The sequence below is a fragment of the Tinamus guttatus genome, unplaced genomic scaffold (genome assembly GCF_059628265.1).
Source record: "Tinamus guttatus ecotype Peru unplaced genomic scaffold, ASM5962826v1 Tinamus_guttatus_pri_ptg000133l, whole genome shotgun sequence".
In the NCBI taxonomy this organism is placed as follows: Eukaryota; Metazoa; Chordata; class Aves; order Tinamiformes; family Tinamidae; genus Tinamus; species Tinamus guttatus.
The window spans coordinates 4806746-4827478 of record NW_028288667.1 but is presented as its reverse complement, the minus strand read 5'-3'; the positions used below and the strand labels follow the sequence as shown (position 1 = coordinate 4827478).

The window sequence follows — 20733 nt, the reverse complement described above, 5'->3', positions numbered from 1 at the left end:
TTGGCTAAAGTTTCCTAATGATTAGGACGAAGCTGGTGTTTTCCTCTGGCTTAGCTTCGTCTGCCCTCAGCAGCAGAACTTTTGGGCTGCTAATGGGGAACAGGGCACGTTCAGCATTGGATGCCCTATTTGTTGGGAAGGTGAATTTGGAAGACTGAAGATCCTCATTGCACCGGAGGTGATGGGAACAGGCAATTTGTGAAATATTTGGAAGCCTAAAAGCATTATTAGTAGGTTAGTAGGTTATTACTAGATTTTTCCACACAGGAAAAATCTCAACCTCTTTGAAAACTTTGTGTCAGGCTCAAAAAGAAAAAACAATGAAGAATTAGGCTCCTTTTTTTCCCTAAATACTTGCATCCATGTTCAATATTCCCCATCTCAGAAACTCCACATCCTCTGCAAAGCAAGTTGCCTTGCATTAGATCCTCTTTTGGTGTTTGCTTCCTTTTGCTAGCGGCGTTATAAAGGCCTGTTTCAATAACATGCGAAACAGAGTGATCGCACATCAATAGAGATTACATTTAAAATCATGTTATGGAAACAGAAATGAATTGCTTATGGTATGTGCCATGCATGTTGCAGGTTTTATTTAAGAAATGTTTGACTGAGGGGTTGTGCTCCATCCAAGAGCTACCCGTTCTCATCTCCGATAGAAATGTTTGCAGGGAAACCGTTCTTACGGCACTTAAAGCTTAATTCAGAACAGGCAAAACAATTACCTTTCTGGACATTTGAAATACGTTTGGCAGCTTTTAAATTTAGAAGAGTGTTTGCCTCGCTTTTCTGAAATCTCAGCTCATTCGGCCACTTCAGCATGGTCATTCAAGTCTGGTAGCAAACATTGGACTTCACCAAGTTCCAAAATAATCTAGTAAAAAAAAAGGGGCTGGAAGTAATGCTCAATAGATGCAGAATGCAATTTTCCTTATTGATACACGTTTGGATATTGGTGCCCCTCCTGTCCCTGTGGGAAGAACTGCTGCAGGTGCTCAGTCCTTTTGGGGACAGCAAGTCTCGCTAGTTGGTCCCTTAGTGCCTCCCAAAAACAGCCATGATACTTGGGTTTGACACACACCATCTTCCGACAGCACTGTTTTTGTTTAGATTTTTATGATATCCAGGTCTCTGGTGGCTATTAAACATTATATGGTCTTATTTTAGTTTCTTAATTAGGAAACAGGAGTGTGGCTAGAGTGGTTTTGTCTTCTGTAAGGATAAATGATGTACGTTAATACCCTAACTCACTGTGTGGCTGTTTCTCATAAGAAGAGAAGGAAGAAGATTGACACTGCAAAATATATGTACTTTTAGAGTTGAAGTATTGTGTGAACACGGGCCGGAAACGTTTAAATTGTGGTTCTGATGGCAACCTCGAGCGATCACACTGAGCACTCTGCTCTGCTTCTATTAAGGCAAAGAAGCTGTCACATACTACAGCAACAGATATTAGATATATGTGAAGGGCTGCCGGGATAAACACACCTTTGCACTTTCCTGACGTTTTTTATGTACCGTTTGATAAAGATATATTCAAAAATGTATTGAAATACGTTTGAAGGAGTATGCCCTTTGTGAATATATATTAAAATCACTAAGTTATTCCTAATGTTCTGCGGTGCTGCCTGCTCCTGACAAACATCTGATACGGATCATATGCCTCTAAAAAGAGAACTTCCTCGAGCAAAATATCCTCATGAAAACAGTTTGGAGACACTCACATTCTTTCTCTCGCTCTCACTCGCATGTTGCATTTTGGCACATTGTAGGAGCAGGTAGCATATCTACTACCTGCTGTTGAAAGTGTTGAAGATACTGAATTATTTATTCCATCTTCTGCACTATCCAAACTCGTTTTGGGTAGTTTGACACATCTCGGTCTTCCATATGGATACTTCATGGTGACAGAGTTGCCAGCTGCTCAGGTTTTATGACAGTCTGAGTTTTTTTCGAGGACTGTATTAGTTTTCTGGGAAGAATCCTGCTTTTTCTAAGTTCCCCAGTTTTATGCAGTGGTTTTGTCTTGTAGGCTTGATAGTCTGCAGGAGAGTTTTTTGTGTGTGAAAATGAGCTGCGAGAGAGTCAGCTTCCATAAAAACATTTTTAAAAGGACTAGATGTTTATAGTTTGACTGAGGTGAAATCTGAACCATTAGGAAAAAAAATGCAAAATTCATTTGCCTAGAAAACCAAGTTCCATTTAGCAACACTCTTCAAATTTATAGAAAACAAAACCCCAAGTGTTTAGATACCAAAGTGTGTAAGTAACACACAAAATGTGCTGCAGTCTGACATATTTTGGGCAACAGGATTTTGGGGGCACTTGAAATGCGAAACTGCTGAACAGTCTGCGAAGCCCCTGCCCATCTCCTCGGTGATTATGCAGAGTGAACGGGTCTTCCTTCTAAAAACACCAAACGTAGAAATCTGCACCCCTGGGAGAAATGCAAGTCTTGTGTGTGCCAGAGCTCTGTTGTTCCAGAGCGCGGGAGTCGTTAGCATTGGAGGTGCCATTCCCATTCCCATCTCGGGGAATTTTGCTCTCTGATCCTTAGGGAACAGTCCACGCGTTGCTGTTTTTAAGCCACATATTCTGCACCCTCTTCAGAGGTGGGCAGACGAGTGGGGGCATTTACCCCCTTGCTTCCCGACTGCCAGTGTGTGCCTTTATTTAGCAATATCCGTGGCTCACAAGCCGTCACGTTTGGGACCTCTTTTTGGGAAAGCCGCTATGGCCGTGGAGGGGTCCTCAAAACCGAGCTTGCCTTCACACACATTTCATACTAGGAACCACCCGGGACACAAAATTATCTTTTTATCAACTGCCTCATCCACCAAGGGGAAAAAATATCCTGCCTTGGAATTGGCAGAAGTCCTGGAGCACAGACACACCGCAACGTTTGGGGAGAAAAACGCTCCTTTTTGCTCATTATCTCATGTCGAGGAGAAAGAAAGGCCTAGAGTTCTCCCTTTCTGGTGCTCAGGATATTGCATCTCAGATGCTTGGAAATGATCAGTCGGCTCCCTAGTTACTTGGCAGCTTCCTGGATGGAAATCGCACGGCCTGCGTGGAGCAAACGGCGGCGCAGTCGCTTCCTCGCGGCCCGTAGCTCAGTCCCAGCTTCATGTTGTCCTTTCACAGTGTTACCTTTGCAACGTTAAGGAATAAAGTCAGGGCTCGCGGGCACTCTACACTATACAGCTGCATATGCACCATGTGCTGTGTATAATACACATTTGGTGTCTAATACCACAAAAAATCTATATTCATGGATTTCTGATGGGCTCATTACAGATAAAGGAGGGAAAAATAACTTTTTAATTGAGTATGCGGTTTCAGACCACTTTCAGCAGGTACAAGACACTGTGAGGCGATAATCTGCAAAGTTTGTTGCTCGCTTTTGCTGCTAAAGAGTATTATTGTCCTAAACAGACTTCAGACTTCTCCGTGCTGGTCCCAGCTCTTGAGGATGCTGTGGTTTTCATGCCAGTCTTTTGACAAGTTTGCTTTTCCTCCAGAGCTGCACGGATAAGACACCCTCTGCTATGAATGTCAAGAATTAAAAAATATATATATTTAATCTTAATTAAATGTTATTTAATTAACAGTTGGTTATTTAATTTGAGTGATACATCGGTTCTACAAGCCTTTGCCCTTAAAAAAATGTCTTTTTTTTACTCTAAAATCACTCCACATCTTGCCTGTGAACATTTGGTGGCTCACCTGCCTTCAGACGCTGGGCACCAAGGCTCTTTTTCCTGCTCTCTCACGGCACCAGTCTGACCACGGTTAGCCCACATATTCCATAAACCACCCGCCGGCGGCTGCTCTTTGGCGTTGGGCTATCCCGATTTGCTTGTGCCACGTTCTGCTTTAATAAGATGCCCCGAATTGGTGCTTTGCTGCCGGCGGCGTCAGCGAAATCCGAAAGAGGAAGATGTGGATTTGCGGCTTCTCCGTCCCGCCGCAGCCGGCGCTGCCGGGGCTCGGCCTCTCGCGGGGCGGCGGCGGCCCATGGCGAGCAATCTGCCCGCGAGAGGGAAAACGGGCATCTGCCGGTAATTAATTGGAGCCAAATTTAATTACAAATCAGGGGGGAAAAAAGGCGACTGCGCACTTAATAAAATACAGGAAGCGTCAGTGCTGTTATCAAAAAAAAAAAAAGAAAGTAAAAGGGCAAAACAAAAAAGCCCGCCAAATCTAAAAGCCTACCTCTGAAAGAATTTATTTTAAACTTACTTCTTGATGTTAAAAATGATAGAAATTATTTGATTAACTGACTGCTTTTGAATGCTTTTCAGTGTCTCTGGAGTTTGTAGGTCAAGCACGGTGGTGGTAGCTGCTTAAGGCCAGATCTGAGCTGCTGCCATGGGGTAGGTGTGTTGGCTTGCGAATATTCTGATCTCTGGTTGCGAAGAAGTTCATGATCAAAGAAAGGATTTTGGAATGCAGTTATTTTAAAAGTTGGAACACTTAACTCTGAAATATTTGACAGAGCAGGTAATCGATGGTGTTTGGTTTCAGCCCAGTTCTAGTGTTGCTTCATGAATAGCAAAATAGTAGGATCAGTAGGTCAAGACTGGAGATTTTCAACCATGATGGTGACAGGGGTCTAAAAATTCATGTGTCGTGTCGGGAGGAAAGAGGGAGCAGTGGGAGATGCAGCAGCGGTGCTGGAAGCGGAGCCCCCTTCTAGTCTCCGTCTAGGAGAGGGCAGATGGGTGTGCAGAGAGGTCGGGGTTTTGTCTGGGATTTGATGCAGTGTGTGCATTAAAAATGTGATTTATAATTCTGGGCAACAAGCTCTTTTGGAAGATGGAACCGAGATCTAGCATGCGAGGAATAAGAGTTTCTACTGTACTCAGAATAATACAAAATGAAGTAAGAAGGAGATTTTTTTAATAGAAATATTAAAAGGGACCAAACCATGCATTTCTACTGTATTTTAGTAAAGAAGACAAACCCCAAATCCAAAACTATTGAACTAGTAGCAGCCATAAATATTTATCACTTGTGTATTCATATGTACATATAGTAATTACGGCAAGAGGAAAAAATATTTTTCTTTACAATTAATATTTGTAAACGTTTATGAAAGTATAACAAATAAATAAGACAAACACACGGCCTAATTAAGATGAAAGGGATGACAGCCCTTGTGATTTGTTCTGGGAAATAAAGGATGTTAAAATAGTAAGACTTAATTATTTCTGTAAACATTTCAAATTATGTTCCATGTAAAAAACTTAATTTATAAGATATATATTAAAAATATCTATATGTGCTTTTGACATTTATACATTCCATCTCAAAAAGAAATTAGAGTTAATTTATTATTTATTATGCTACTCATTGTCATATATTATCATTTATTAGTAGTTATTTTGGTTCAGAAATTTAGAGTCCTCTGTTGTTTATTGGGAAATGGAAAATCATTTTTATATGATTGCAGTTTGACTATTCTCAGCATAGCAATGAAAAAAGAAACTTCTATAAGCTGAGCAGGTAAAAATACACTCAGTAATAGAGAGGACTGATTTGTGTAACTTTTCATGGTTGGTGGTGCTAATTCACATACAATAAATGTCATATTTGAATAGAGAACATGAAGCCCCATCGTTGGAGTTGTCCAAATTGCTGGGTAGAAACGGAGGAAATTCCCTGCGGGTGGGAAGGATGGAGAAAGCAAAGACGTTGGGTTTGTTTTGAGGAGCTTGAAGGGATCCCAAGATCCCAAAGAATCCCAAGAAGGGATCTTTAAGCTCTGGAATTTTCTTTCGGATGAGCATGGATCTGCTCGGGGTCCTTTCCCTGCTCTCTGGGTTGAAGGAGGCACCACCGCAGGGCACACAGGGATTTGTGAAGGAAAAATCCTTCAGCACCTTGATCTTCATGCTTTGGTTACCATAGATGTAGACCTGTATCTGCCTGCTATTTTATCATCTGATATTTTTTTTAAACAAAGGAGAAAAGTAGATTCTTTTCCGTTTTGCTGCTTTTTCTTTGGAATGCAGTAATGTGGAAGCCGTAGCAAGGTCGGGCGACGCCGCGCGCGCGTCGCGGCCCCGCTCCGCAGACGTGACGAGCCGCATTCCCGCGAATATTAGTATGAATTAAGCAGCTGCTTAACTTAATACACATAAGTAGTTCCGCAGAAGTCAGGAGGACTTCTAAGAGATTCAAATTAAGCACAAGCTTAGTGGGACGGCAGCTTGGCCGCTCTCCAAGGCGATGGGGCTACTGCGTGTGCGAGGGCTCAGGCTCGTGGAGGAAGGTCATTTGTAACCCACAAAAATACTTGGGGATATCTGGGGAGGAAAGCTAGGGCAGTCCCTGTAAAAACGTGACCTTCAACACAGGGTTTCTTTTCATAATGTGCACCATCTATTTATTGAAGGGTACTTCATATATTATGTGTCGTAGTGCTGATGGGTCCAGATAAGGATACTGTGTAATAGCAGTTTAAATGTGTTTTTTTGTGAGATGGTAAGCTAATGATGTAGCTGTTAATTTGAATTTAGCAGACGTTTTAAATATAGGTTTCTCTTACAGAGACAAAAGTTGCAATTTAAAGCTCTTTGGTGGTCTAAAAACAGCTTAATTCTCTAGTAGCATGGTAATAAGTACTAATCCAGCTTATACAGTGATTGTAGTATGTCATGTTTGTGAAAGATTGCCTAACTCTGCTTTCTCTGGGTTTTATGTTAATTTTTTTAAATTAAACATAAAACCTTATAACATCTTTATGCTGAGATAAACTGTTCAATTTAACTTGTGCTCAAGCAGCAGCTGTCAGGAATTATCATGTTGCGAGCGCTCTTGCTATCACCTTGTGTCTCTACCTCCCGGATACACGCGCTGGGATGATAAAGCTCACCTTGTTAGGATTTATTACTTAAATAATAACCCGAGGTAAAATGAGACTTGATGTCACGTCGAATGACAACTGACATATATTTATGTCGCGCGTTACATTATAATAAACTTCCCTTTCTTCTCCGTGTAATAGGTGTTAAGTGGCGATAGGCTCCGGCATATCCTCCAGTGCCCGGCGTGAGTCCATTAGCCACGAACACGGCTTCTCCGTGGGCATGTTCGCAGTGACTTGTCCTGTCAGGTGTTATTGCAGCTCACGAGGCCAAAGGAACCAGTTTTTTTGCAGGGAGTTAACAGCTTTTGTGCCAGTCAAGGAGCAGAAATACGTTAAGTGCATCTCGTATTTGTGGCATTCAACTACAGAAGTCGTGCAAGAGGATCGGGAAGGGCGTTTCGTAATGCTGTGACCAATTTAACTTTATATTTTGCAGCGAGAAACATAAGCAATGTTATTGGAGGTTCTCAATCTGAATTTGCGAGCGATTATAGCAATTTTCTCTTGCTCGCTGGGCAGCGATAAGTGATCCGCTTGTCTTATCCTTTCCCGTTGCCCATATAGAAAATTCCGGTTCTACCCCTTCACGGCTCTCCTGCTTCGTGTCCTTGCTTGCCTTATTGGATGGCAACCTCTAGCCCTCTAACGACGAGGAAATATTCCCCCCACCAACACTGCAAGGATTATTTTCCCATCCCGCGGATATAACCGCCTTTCCCGTGGTTTCTGCTCGTTCTCCCTGTGCCCGTCCTGGCGAGCCCGGCGGTTTCGGCTGGTTTTGTCCGAGGCTGAATCCCGGCTCTCCCTTCTCCCCATGCTGCCCATTGCCCACAGTGTTGGCCTTGGCACCCCCGCTGGCTTCTCTTTCCACCCTCGCTCCCGCGTCTCGCGCCCTGCTGCCTCCCCACGTTTTCAATCCCAATGTGCCATGTATATAGATATGTTTTTATCCCCTTTCCTCATTCAAATGCAACCAAGTTTAGAGACGCTATTCCACATCATTCCAGTTTCCTACATAGCTCACCATAGAAAAAGAAAAGTTGACTAAAAATAAGCATGATAGAGGGGAGAAAAAAGAAAGCACAAACTGTGACACAATCCAGAAGCATCCTGAATTTTGCCAAGTATCCGTTTAATCTTTATACTGTAACATTTGATGTTCTTTTCCTCCCGTTTGTGTTTTTCTCTTCCCCGTTCTTCCCTTGTTTCCGAACTCCTCTGAGCAGGAGGCACCTTCCCTGCCTGGGGCCTCCGGGTCGTTCGGGGGCCCGGGGGTTATTACTCCATGTGATAAATGCAGGATGGTATTTGTAAATACATTTCCTGGTCTCTTTATGGCTCATAATGAAGCGGTGCTCAGGTCTTAATTGGCTTTCTATCTGACGGTGCCTGCAGAAGAGCAAATATTTGATGAACAAGGGAAAAACATTCCTATCCGGCTTTTCTAAGCCTTTCAGAGCAGCAGCATCGACTCACGTTGGTGAAGATGGATATAGGATCTGTTCTCTAGGAAGTGCTCGTTCCAGAGGTATGGATTACCCAGAGATGTGGTCATAACCATAAATACGGTTATTCCAGTCACCATTACTTGTTGCAACTAATCATTTATATGGTTATGTGGGGCAATCGGCAAGTTTTAAGGTTGACAACTAGAATCAGTTTCTAAGATCAGTGATGTCAGTTTAGTGGTATTCTTGAGCACTAAATCCATATTAAAACAGGAAAAGCCGGAAAGATTTTAAGAGAAATAAACCTTTCATGAATCAAATTCTATACTATTAAAATGGTGGGCAGCGAAAAATGGAAATAAAAAAATAAAGCTAGCAACATGCTCCATGCCGAAAAGTAATTTATTAAAGCTTAATGTTTTATGTGCAATAAACACTTGTTTTCAATATTTTTATCCCTCATACTGAGACATTCCTAACATGAATTGTCTACAGCTCCATGACTCTGTGTAGTTTGAGGATGGAAGTGGTGCTAGCTGGAGGACAGCGGAGCGTGGCACCATTTGGGGGAAATGCTGGGATATTTGCTGCTGCTTTCAGTAGGGTCCAGGTTTCACACCACACATTTAACTACATTCGTTGCCTGATACTAAGTTGTACAAGGTTAGGATCTGGGGTCGTTAGTGTTGCTTGAGCCCGGTTAGTCTAATTGAGGGATGCGCGTGATGCCGTGGGATGGCAATACTGGGGTACAAGGATGCAAAAACCCTTTTGTTATAGAGGATACCTGATAAAAATGAGAAAATAAAACAGAAAAAGGAGCAGCGGTGAAGGGGGGCACAACCATACTAGATAAGTGTACTGCATAAATCAAAAAGGTTTATGTCATAACACGAACATGTGCCATTCGTGCTCATATATTGAATTTCAGTAGTTGGTTGCATAAAGAAGTAAAGTGTAATGAAACTGGCAAGCGAAGTATTCCCTAGTCAGCCTTATCTTTGTTCCATTTGTCCTTCAGATACAGCTTTTCTTGCCTTTTTCAATAAAATCCATCCAGCTTTTTTATTTTGCATCTCTCTGTAACTGAGCGGCGCAGACCAATGAGACTCGCGGCTTTTCTAGTCGAGTTCTTAGCAGCTGCGTTTTAAGAGATCAAAACTTCGAGCGCTGCTACATGGTATTAAGGCTCAGCCATTGATGTGTCCCCATAGGGGTGATGTTTTTCTTGGGGGGAGCGCGGGGAGGCCGCTGAACGCTGCTCTCCTTCTTTCCTAGGCTCCTCTTCGCCAGCTCCGTGCTCAACCTGGCCGAACTCGTGGCCCTGCGGCCCGACCTGGGCAAGCTGAGGAAGATCCTCTACTTCCACGAGAACCAGCTGGTGTATCCCGTGCGGAAATGCCAGGAGAGGGATTTTCAGTATGGATACAACCAGATCCTGTCCTGGTAGGTGCTCCTGCTGGGATTTAAGGCGTTGGTGCAAACTTCCAGCATCCGACACCTTCAGTAGAGGCCGCACGGCCCAGGCCCCGTCCCAAGCTCCAAGTGCTTTGGCATGAGCAGGCAGAGGGAATCCACGCTCACAATAAACCAGGATGAGTGCCCAAAGTCTACACACCACGTTCATGCTTCCATAGGGTACCTGCTGGCCCTACAAATCCTGACCCATGTCTTAACAAGGCACTCAGGCTGCCTCCCCACTGCCAAGCTGCAGCTCGGGGCTTTCACAGCAGCCGGCTGAAATTATATAGAGGGTTTTTTTTTAGGGAAATAAACAGAAATTAAAATGTACTGCAGCACTTTTCTCGAGAAGAGAGGGCAGTAAACATACCAGATAAATCCTTATATTTCTTTCATCTAGTATTCAGAGATTGTGCAGTGCTAAAATACCCAGACGTTTTAAAGGCTGTGTCCTTTATTGTTACTAAAAACAAACGCATTTCTTGAATCTAAGTTAATGAAAGAAGTTAATAACAGCAATGCAGAGAAGCTTTGTGGTTAGATGCTGTAGAAACCCAAGTGAAACGGCAAAACTGAGTTGTTTTGAATTGAAATAAATTTGTTTGTGTGATCTTTCTCACCTATTTGTTATTAGGTGAATTATTAGGAATATGGATCGAGTCTTCTAAAGTGCATGTGAAGCTTTTGCATCTTTAAAATATAAGCCACTTGATATTCAATTTTCTCAAATAATGATTTTTGTATACTCTGAACACTCTGTAGCTGCTCTTGCCACTGCATTTGCAAGATGTTTCAGTCACTAAGTAGCAACGATGTGAAAATATAATGAAAAATCTTTTGAGAATGGTAGCAGCCATGTTCAGATTTACTGACAAAAAACGGGCTCCTTGGTACTAGGGCGAGGAATATTTTTGTATATCTATTTTGCTTTCTCATGGCAGTTATATTTTGGAACAGAAATTCCTCTCTTGTGAGCTGTCATTAATCCTCAACACGTGCATTTTTAAATGAAAAATTATTTCCTTTTGCCTCAAAGAAGGAGACGATTATAGATGCTTGGTTCTGCCTCCTGCAGCCTCCAATAACATCTCCGTGCAATTATTTAATATGAATCTTTCCTTTCTGTTGCTGCAGAAATCAGATTTTTAATAGCAAGTAGAAGACATCTCCCATATTGCTCCCAACTGCCTAGTGGACATTTGCAAAGACACTGAAACAAGATGCCTGCCTTTTTTTTTTCTTTATAGTTTATAAAGATTGTCTGAACCTTTCACTATTTCAGTGTTTCCTTGTGAGTCTTTCTGCCTTCTAAATCTGTTATTAGAAAAACTAGAGGTAGGAAAACATGTTGTTCCACTTTTGCTTAGAGATTTTGGAGACCATTCGAAGTGGAGCATTTTGAATCTTCAGGTGGGTCTTTGGGATCATTAAGAAGGACAAAATTTCTTTTTCACGGCTCTAAAGGGTTTAGGTCATGCTGGGAATAAACTCACACTTGTAGCACTGCCAGAAATGCCTTTCCTCGGAGGCGCTCGGGCAGGTGCGATGACAGGATCTTCGCAGTCGGCCAGAGAAATGCCGAGCCTGCGGGAAAAGGGAGAGCTGGAGACGTGAGCCTTAATGTACAAGACAAGCAGAGATGAAAATGTTGGGAGCCTTTGCTAAATGTCAGAGAGCAGCACAAGAGCAGCGCGGCGCCTGCGCCGGGTTTTGTGCTGCGTGTCACTCAGTTCGGGAAAGGCGACCGGAGCGCCGCGGGGACCGCGGGAAGCGCGGGGTTAAAAACCATACGTGGGGAGAGATTTCAGAAAACGTTTTGGCTCCTCTCACCTAGTTGAAAAGGATTCTTTCTCTCTCTGCTGCTTTCTTGCCTCTCCTGCTGCTTCGGGAGCAGTGTGGGCTTTCCTTGTGCACCAGGCAGCGGGGAGATGCAGGGAGGATGAATGACAGCCTCTCACCTCAAATATACTTCTCAGCAGCCCAGTGACTTATGAACACATGTCCTCAATGCGTCTTATGACCCGTAGGTCTGTATTACAATATATAACATATTGAGAAAACCAACTAGCCATAAAACATTTCTTACCTCGGTTAGAGCCTTGCGTGTTTGCAGTATAGTTAAGGTTGTGTCAGCACTTCGTGGGTAAACTCGCGGAGATTTGGGTCTTTTGATAGCTTTTCATTCCTCCAGACTGAGAATCTTAGTGGAAAAATAACACCTAAATGATCATATAATTGCATCTTAAAATTATTGATCTTGTTCTTGTGAAAAAATAGCGCTAAGGAACAAAACATCGTGTTAATATACCAAATTATTTTTCAAGTTTTTTGATGCTGTGTGCTATGTGTTGTATATTTATGTTTAGTAAATGTGCTCTTAGTGGAGTTTATGTGTGCGTAGGATAAAAAAATAAGTAATAATGTGCCATTTTGCTATTATTCTCTAATACCTAATGCACACAGTCAGTCTTTTTTTGTTGTTGTTGTTCTTTTTTCCTGGCAGTAAATCTCATTAAGCTTAACCACTTTTTACAGTTTGGTTGCCGATGTCGTTGTGTTCAACTCTGCTTTTAATATGGAATCATTTCTTACATCTATTGGAAAATTTATGAAGCTGATTCCTGACCACAGACCTAAGGATTTGGAAAAAATAATCAGACCCAAGTGCCAAGTTCTTTATTTTCCAGTCCAATTTCCTGATGTGAGCAGGTCAGTACATTTTCCATCGCATAAGTCGTCTCCAGTCTGTCAAAACTACCTGTTTATTGTGAAGTTTTAACCATTCAGTTAAAGCTTTCTTAGTTAAAGGCCTTGAGAACATGCAAAAATCAAGTGATTGATCAATTGGTTTCTGTAATCACAGGCACCCAGAGATGCTGATCCACTGGCAGTGGCATGAGCAGTGCCCAAGCATGTCCTTGGGCAGTTCATGTCATACAAAATTATATAGTTCAGCAAGAACCATTTCCCAGCTTGTTGTAGTTTTTAAAATGTTGACTATTCCTCGTCCCTGTGTATTTGCTTCTGCAGAAGAGGTCAAGGAGGAGAAAGAAATTCTAGAGAATAGTAAAAGTGATAAGTCTGTAGTCAAGACGCTATATTTCCCTTGGTATATTGTAGTGGGATTTTATTCCCTCCTTCCTGCACTACCTCTTATTTTATTGCCTTCCAGGTAGGTGAAAAGCATTGCAGTAGCATCGAGCAGACTTGCATATTTTGGCATTAGCCGCAGTCCTAGATGCTCTTCAGTCTTCCTCAGTTACTCTGAAGGACGTTTTTTATTGCCCTTGTTTCAGAGCCCATCTTGAAATTAGCAGTGGGTTATGTGGCTCAAAGGGAACATTCGCTCGATCCTTTTCACTTTTGATTAAACCTGGCACGATTGTTTCTCCTATTACAAGGAACTCTCCTCCCACTGAACAGGAACTTTGCTTCAGTGGGACCGGTACTAAATAGAGATAGTATGATTCTGCAATTTGATTATACTCTTAAAAACAACATGATGCCTGGTGCATTTTTAGCTGAAATAAGGGCAGAAAGCAGTGTACTGACTCTGCAGGAGCCTGGCTTTTGATACAGCAGTGAGTTTGGACCCCTGACCAACCTCTGCTTGCAGGTTTTTTCGAGGACAAAATGCACATTTGCAGGAGTTATGGGCAGTGGATTTTCTAGTTAAGGTCAGGCACTGTGTCAGTGTTTGCATTGCAAGGTTTGTGTTGAAGGAACGCAGAAAACATGATGTTCCAAAGCACAGTTGCAAATCAATTAAAAGTCAATGTCTAAAATTAAGCCTTGTGTTCTGGCAAATGGGTTAAAATCCTCCAGTGGTGCTTAGGTGCTCCTCGGGTCATTGTAAAATGCTCTCCTTAATGTCCCACCTCTGTGCTGCGCCTTGCCTTACCAAGCACGACACCTTGCACGTTTCCCTTGTAGCTGTTGCGCTTGAAAATATTATCTAAATATATATATATATGATATCTAAATATATATATATATGATCCGTTTTTGGTGGGAGATGGACAAAACTAAGATGTTGTGAAGCAGAGCTGTGTGACCGCACAACTTTGGCAGCACAGGAATTAGAAACACACACGAATATCAGCACTGTTATTTCTAGTATGAACCTTATTCAAATGTGAGCTCTGGATATTAAATTCTGGTTTTTAGACAAAAAGCAGTGTCATAACAGAAGAAAGGGAAGCATAGGAAGGGATTGCTTTTGCATAACTCCGAGTTCTTTGGGTTTTGACCTTCAGCTGCATCCAGTATTCACTGTTTCTGTACCAGATCGTGTTTTAAATAATGTTGAATGCACCTGTGGCAATGGAATGCTGTTTATTAATTTAGACTGTATTACTGTAGCGACTGAATGGAGGTTGAGGAGAAAAAGGTTAAGAAAAATTGTGGCCAAGCTAAAATTTATAAAGCAAGCTCTTAGCCCAGAGTGTTTTTCAAGTTATTTTCAAATGGTAATTTGCTTTATCCAAACCAAACTCATACAGTGTAAGTAAGTGATTATTTGCATGACTGACAATCATTTCAATGCCTGCAGTCTTTTTAAAATGCATAATTTTGCTGAGATGTTGGGAAAATATTTAAAAATTCTGAAGGCAAAATAACCAGGGTGATTTTTTTTCTTTGACCTCTTTTATTTCGTGTATGAATGTCTAAGGGTATGTTTGTGTCTTAAATGTAATTTTTATTTTGACTTAGAAGGGAAGTGATCTGACCAAAAAAGCATCCTCGCTGATATGATGGTGATAGTTTTAAATTATTTTCCATTAATATTGTCATTATAGGGCAAAGTAAAAATAAATACAGCTAACCCTTGATCAAAACAGTGTAATATAAGAGCTTGTCACATGAGTAAATGCTGTAATGTGTTTACCTTTTAATGTAATTACCGCAGATGATTAGTATAGAAAATAGCACAATCAGCACAGTAAATGATCACATAAGAGTGTAGGTATAATGATGCACTGAGAGCGTTTTAGTGCCGTGAAGAACTTGGCCTCAGAACTGCTTTTGAATACTCTTAGATGTACCATTATACGTGTGCATAATATGCATTTAGATACTTCAGATGTCCATCTAATCGTTGCTTTTTTACCTCACGGAGGGCTTTATTGATGCTTTTATATGAAATACTTCTTTTTATCAACAATTTCTCCAAGGGCACGCAGTGGCGTTCCCGCAGCACACAGCCAGCCCGAGGCCCTTATCCAGAAATGAGAGGAGATGGAAGGATTTGGGGTGAAACATGACGTTTTTGCCCTCATGGTCTGGGGCCGTGGCCGGTGCGTTCGACGGAGCCGGCGCTGCTCTGTCACAAACACTGTCATTTCCCACCTCAAATTCTCCACTTTGTACATTCCAGTGAAGTGTATTACGTAGAAATAAATATATATCACAATAGGCTTACAAATGGATGGAATGCCAAGTTAAGGCTGTCGCTTCATAGTGCATAGGTGCTGCAAGGGCTGTAGAACAGTAGGTGATTTTACATGCCATATGTGCTACCATCCTTAACAACACCCTGCATTAAACATCCTAGTTCAGGCTTGCCTTACATTGTCATTTGTTATATTTCACATTCCTTGGTGTTGTAATGCTAATGAAATGCTGCATGTTTTTTTTTTTCCTATCAATGTCATATATTTTTATCTTTTACAGTCAAACACTAGGGCCCAAGAACAAAATCCCCTTTCTGCTGCTGCTGCCTTTGGTACTCGCGTCTCCAAATGCCAGTGAGCATCACTGGAAGAGCAACACCCCTAGCAGTTCTTGCTGGTATTTTGTACTAATTCCCTCAGTCCGTCTGGGATTTTGACAACAGCCAAAGCTGGGTCAGGCTGTATATATATCCCCCTTGGAATTGGGTGCAATGAAAACTCTAATACAGATTTTGGTTATTATTGCTGTTCCTCTCATTGTGGTATATCTTTGCCATTATCATGAAGTGGTAGAAAAGGAAAGCATTCTTATAAGCAAGAATGAAGTGAGGCTCCTAAGAGCTTACAATGCACATTGGGATAAGGTGGAATAATATAAAAGACAGCACAAGAGGCCTAAGATTACAGTAGAAGATAACAAGCCCTTCTTTTTAAGTGAGACTTGTTGGTTGATGCCTTGTGCTATTCACACTGCACATTTTGAAGTGGAATTAAAGATTTTAGAATGCTGTTTCTTAATTTGCTTTCGTAACACAGTACAGCTAACGGGGCGTTTTACATTATTTAGTTATGGTGTAAGAGAGGCAGAATTTTCCAGTTTAGAGAATACTTTATGGCCAGTCAAGGGAGTTCCTGACTAAAGCACAAGTTTTTAAGAGGCTCTGACAGTATCTCTTGTACAGAAACCAACTGTCAGGAAATGCCTGGTTTGGGTAATAATAATAAAAGAAAAGAGGTCACTTTCATCATTCGGATCAGACTTGCAGTGCTGAACTTCAAACCTCTTTACAGATCATGAAGAAGTTCCCCCTTCTTCCGTTGCAATAGCAGCTTGCAATAGCTTTGCCGTGCTGGAAAACACAGATGCCAACGGTGGGGACAACACCTAGGGAAAGTGCAATATTGGCGTAAAACTTGCATAAAACGGAGTCTTTCAGTTGTGCGCCTTGGGTCGAAGGTTGGTACCTCTTCTAGCTCAGGGCAGAAAATGGCAAATAGAGCAAAGGATGGGGTGTTCAACAGGGGGGCTGGGGTCACCCCTGCTTGCTCTACCCTTCCTTGCACGTGCGCTGCTGCGGTCTGGGGGGTTTCCTCTGGTTTTCCAGAGGTGGGATAGGCCGGGATCACCCTCCGCTTCATCCCAGCGGTGCCCTCCTGGAGGAGGACCTGGCTCAGCAGCCTGCGGGATGGATTTGTTTAGCAAAACTCCCGAAAACTAATTTCTTTTTATCTATTCAGAGACAAAGAATAGTTTTCCTGAGTCTCTTTTATCTGTGGTAGAGGTATTGAACTAAACGCTGTCATAATAACCATTTAGTCCCACAATAGCTCACAAGGATACTTAAGCAGAATTCTCTGTGCAACCTAGTTTTTTATTATGTTGGGTACTGCTCATGTTGCATACAACACATTCCCATAAAACTTGCATTTTGTATTTACAGAGAAATTTCTCTGGAGAGTTCAGGTCTTGTAAAACATTCTTGTTCTACAGCATGAACGAATTATTATACTCTGGGGCATTAAAAGTGAAGTGTACTGAAGAAAAGAATTTTTTCATTAAAATGCAGTTTATATTGATAAAACAGATTACTAGCATTTGATGAAATGTGAAACTTGGATCTACCCATATCGCTAAATCGCCAGTAGGTTTATTTTGGCAAGAAGAATAGTATGTAATGTATATCAGGACCAATCACTGTACAGTACCTGTTAGTTTTGTATTAGATTAAATTGTCTTTCACTGAAGTACTTGAAAAAAAACTACTCTATCTGTATCTTGAAGTAGCAGAATGTGGTAACCAAGAATATTAGAAAATAAAAGCTGTCGTGTTATCAGTTTTGGCACAGTCATTTATCAATCAGTATTTTAAACATTGACAAGTGGTAATTTAATAGGGAATGACCCTGTTGGCAGGAAGTTCTAATGACAGATGATGCAAACTCATTTATCACTGTGGGGCTGTGCTGGCTTCTTACCTTTCTCAGTATCACAGCTCATATTTTCCAAGTCTGGGATGTGAGAAGCCACAGAGGGCAGAACCTGTGGCGCGGAGCCGGCACCGCTCCCATCGCGTCCCGTTAACCCCTTCGCTGCAGACGAGCGCCGCGAAGCCCTCGCAGCGACTCGAATCCTCCCGATTTCCTGGCTCCTCTTTGCTGCAGCACTCGGACACGGTGTTTTATGTAGCCAGTGCTTGGAAGCGCTCAAGTTTTTTGCTTCTCTGTCAGCCCGAGTGCAAACTGGAGACCCTCGAGCTTGGCTCTCAAGCCCGAGCCGCATTCTAATAATTAATAGCGCATTTCATTAGGAGGCATTAAAAATATTGCATGCGGTCCCCTATACAATGGGCAGCTATTATTATTATTATCATTCCTACATTGAGAAGGAAATTGATGCATTCAGAGGTTTAATTGATTCGTGCATATTCATGTGGGAAGAGGCACGACTGCCTCGGATTATTATGCACCTCCATGCATAATAATGTCAGTGCCCCTCGGAGCAGCCGTCCCCGCCGCGGTGCTCGTGGACGTTGGGAGGGGAGGGACGTCACGGCAGAGGAAATGAGAATGACACCTTTGTCACCAGCTGATCTGCACGGCACTCCTGGTCCTTCTAGGAGGAATCAATAACACAGCCCTTCAGCTGCACTTACAGTAGGAATCTTCACATGTCTTTTCTACATAATTTCTGCGGTAGGAAAAGTTGTCATCATCAGTTGTCATCAAAAGTTGTCATTTTATATTCTCCCCTTTTACCCATTTTAAGGCATCGTAAGGGTAGGCTCCGTTGTGAACTTTCTCTGGCTCCCTGTCTTATTTCTCAGTTTCCCTCTTTTCCTTTCCCATCCGGCTCTTTCTCGCGGAGGCTGCAATTGGGTTAAATATCATCCCGCCGCTCTAATGATGAATCGGACATGAAATACTTTCAAAGTTTGCATCAAATTGTTGTAATGAGCCTCAGTGAAGTTTAAATTTAATTGGTTAAAATTGTCCTGGCACACTTGTAAAGCAGAGCAGGTTTATCTTCTATTCTGAGTGGAAAAGGACCATGGATTAATGCAGGATCCTGCAAGGTGCTGAACACCCTCATTCCCCATGGCCCTGGGAGCTGAGGGCGCCTGACCCTGCACAACTGCACCTGGAGCACAGGTAGAAAGAGGGGCCACAAAACTGAACACTGGGAATCGAGTGATGCCCTTGTGTCCAATTCCGTTCAAATCCATAGGAAGATACTGGCTTAACTTTCCCATGTGTGCAAGACACTTTTTTCTTTTTTTTTTTTTGTAGGCAGTTCGGTGCTTACTGAATTTTGCATTTCAAAATGCTGCCCTTCAACATGTGAACAATTCCATATTTTTCATTACAAAATTCATGAATATTACACGGAAGAGGTGTTTTTTTGTTGTTCTTGTTTTTCTTTAGAGTAATTTCATGCTTACAGAATTCTCGCAGACAAGACAGCAGTCATGTTGATCGCGTTTCTTGCTTGCTACATGAGGCAGTGACAGGACCCTTTTTTTTCCTAAGAATTCTCCGCTTTCCTTTTTGTAATAAATGAAAGAGGAGGTAGGGAATATGCTAAAATGCAGGAAAGATGAGAAACGGGAAAGAGCATCCAAGTTTGGGGAGATATCACTAAGAATATAAAGCATTTTCAGAGATCATCCTTAGGGCTGCAGGGGAGTGAAATAATCTCTGCTACCGGTTGAGGGGAACGACGATGGCTTTAGAAAAAAGCTGTGCTTGGTGCTGAAACCAGGATGGGTTTTAAAAAATAAAACTGTCCCCTTTAAGAGGATGATGGGCTTTTAAGAACAGGTATATCGTTTTGCAAATGGATGTTAAACATAAAAATTTAAGTGGACTGGAAGTACTGTGAGCACTGTGTGTGCTGGGTGGCAGGTGACCAATTCAAGTTGTAATTCCCGTTAGGTACTGTTAAAGAGGAAGGGACCATGGAGAAGATATTAAGATGTTCTACAAGTTTCTATAGGAATTTCAGAGAATAAAGAATAGCAATAAAATTGCGCTATGGAATACATAAAACCATAGTTCCAGGTTTGAAACCTGAAACTTGACTCTCTGGACCTGTGGAGATGACCTTTCTGCAATGTGTACGAACAATTTGCTACAGATGTTTTATTTATGCATAACCAAATGGGATGAAGTTAAATGATTTTTAATTTTGCAGAATCATAGATAATTTCTTTGTTGTGCAAGGAGCATTTTAATCTGCTTAGGGTTCTCTTGGTTTTGCATTTGCAACGAGGAATATTTAATATTTTATAGTTTGGACATTCCTCCTGCTTGGTTGTGACTCCCAGATGAAACAATCCTGCTCCTCTTCTCTTTAAATAATTCAAATAGCATACATTTAAAAATATGAAAATCCCAACATAAATGTACCAGAAGTGCTTTTAAGGTAGGAGGCAGTTCAGCTTTAGTACTGAAAAGATACACATCGAAATAGTAATGAGAGTTCAGTGGAGTTTTGGACTTTCAGCACAAAGCAGTGTGGATTCTAGTTGAACTGCTGTGGCAGGTCCAAGTCCAGCCAACTTTTCCAGTTTCTTTTCCTCGTATTCATTGTACTGTTTTTTTTGGAAAGTGGATGAAGTCTAAACAAGACATTGTTGTGTTCAGTCTTTGCTTCTCAAGGAACACCGTAGGTGCAATAGCCAGGAAAAATCAGTCAGTTACTAAATTGAACCAACCAACCTGTGATTAATTTTCGAGTAGATCCTTCAGAAAACACTCTCAGTTTTATGGACAACAACTCCTCAGGAGTACTCAGACCAGGGTAGCAGAGAAGTAAAGCCTTCCTTCACCTTAGGCCTATCTCGTTATTTCCTATCGCCCTTATAGCCTTTGGAATCATCTGTTGTCTGGAATGAAATGTTTGGAATCATCAGGTTGTCTCCTCTCCAGCTGGTGATTCAAGCAGCTGTTTTTTGGGGGGTTGGACTAGATGGTCTCTAGAGGTCCCTTCCAACCGTAAGCGTTCTATGATTCTATGATTCTATTTTCTTACCCAGTTAAATAGAGAAGTTGGTGGATCTTTTCTCCCCTTGCTCATTTTTGAGTGCCAAATTACACTGGTAACTGGAGAGTATGAAGGACCCTCCAGGTACGTAGACCATAAGGGATGGGAGCTGGTGGAGCCTTGAACGTGTTGCTGGAGGTGGACCAAGAGCCATGGACCATACGAGGTGGAAATAAAAGCTCACACGATTCCTCTAGGCAACGGAAAAGAGATTTTCAGGAAAGATGAGGAAGTGCC

The 20733-nt window shown here is 41.9% G+C and overlaps 1 protein-coding gene across 1 annotated transcript in view; it reads left to right on the top strand.

Annotated features, from left to right (window-relative positions):
* The window catches only part of QTMAN (queuosine-tRNA mannosyltransferase), a 107251-nt gene that overhangs the window by 19396 nt on the left and 67122 nt on the right, over window positions 1-20733 (top strand). The window contains exons 2-3 of the mRNA XM_088521810.1: window positions 9598-9765; window positions 12316-12489. Coding sequence (XP_088377936.1) covers window positions 9598-9765; window positions 12316-12489 — 342 coding nt within the window. The remainder of the gene's footprint in view (window positions 1-9597; window positions 9766-12315; window positions 12490-20733) is intronic.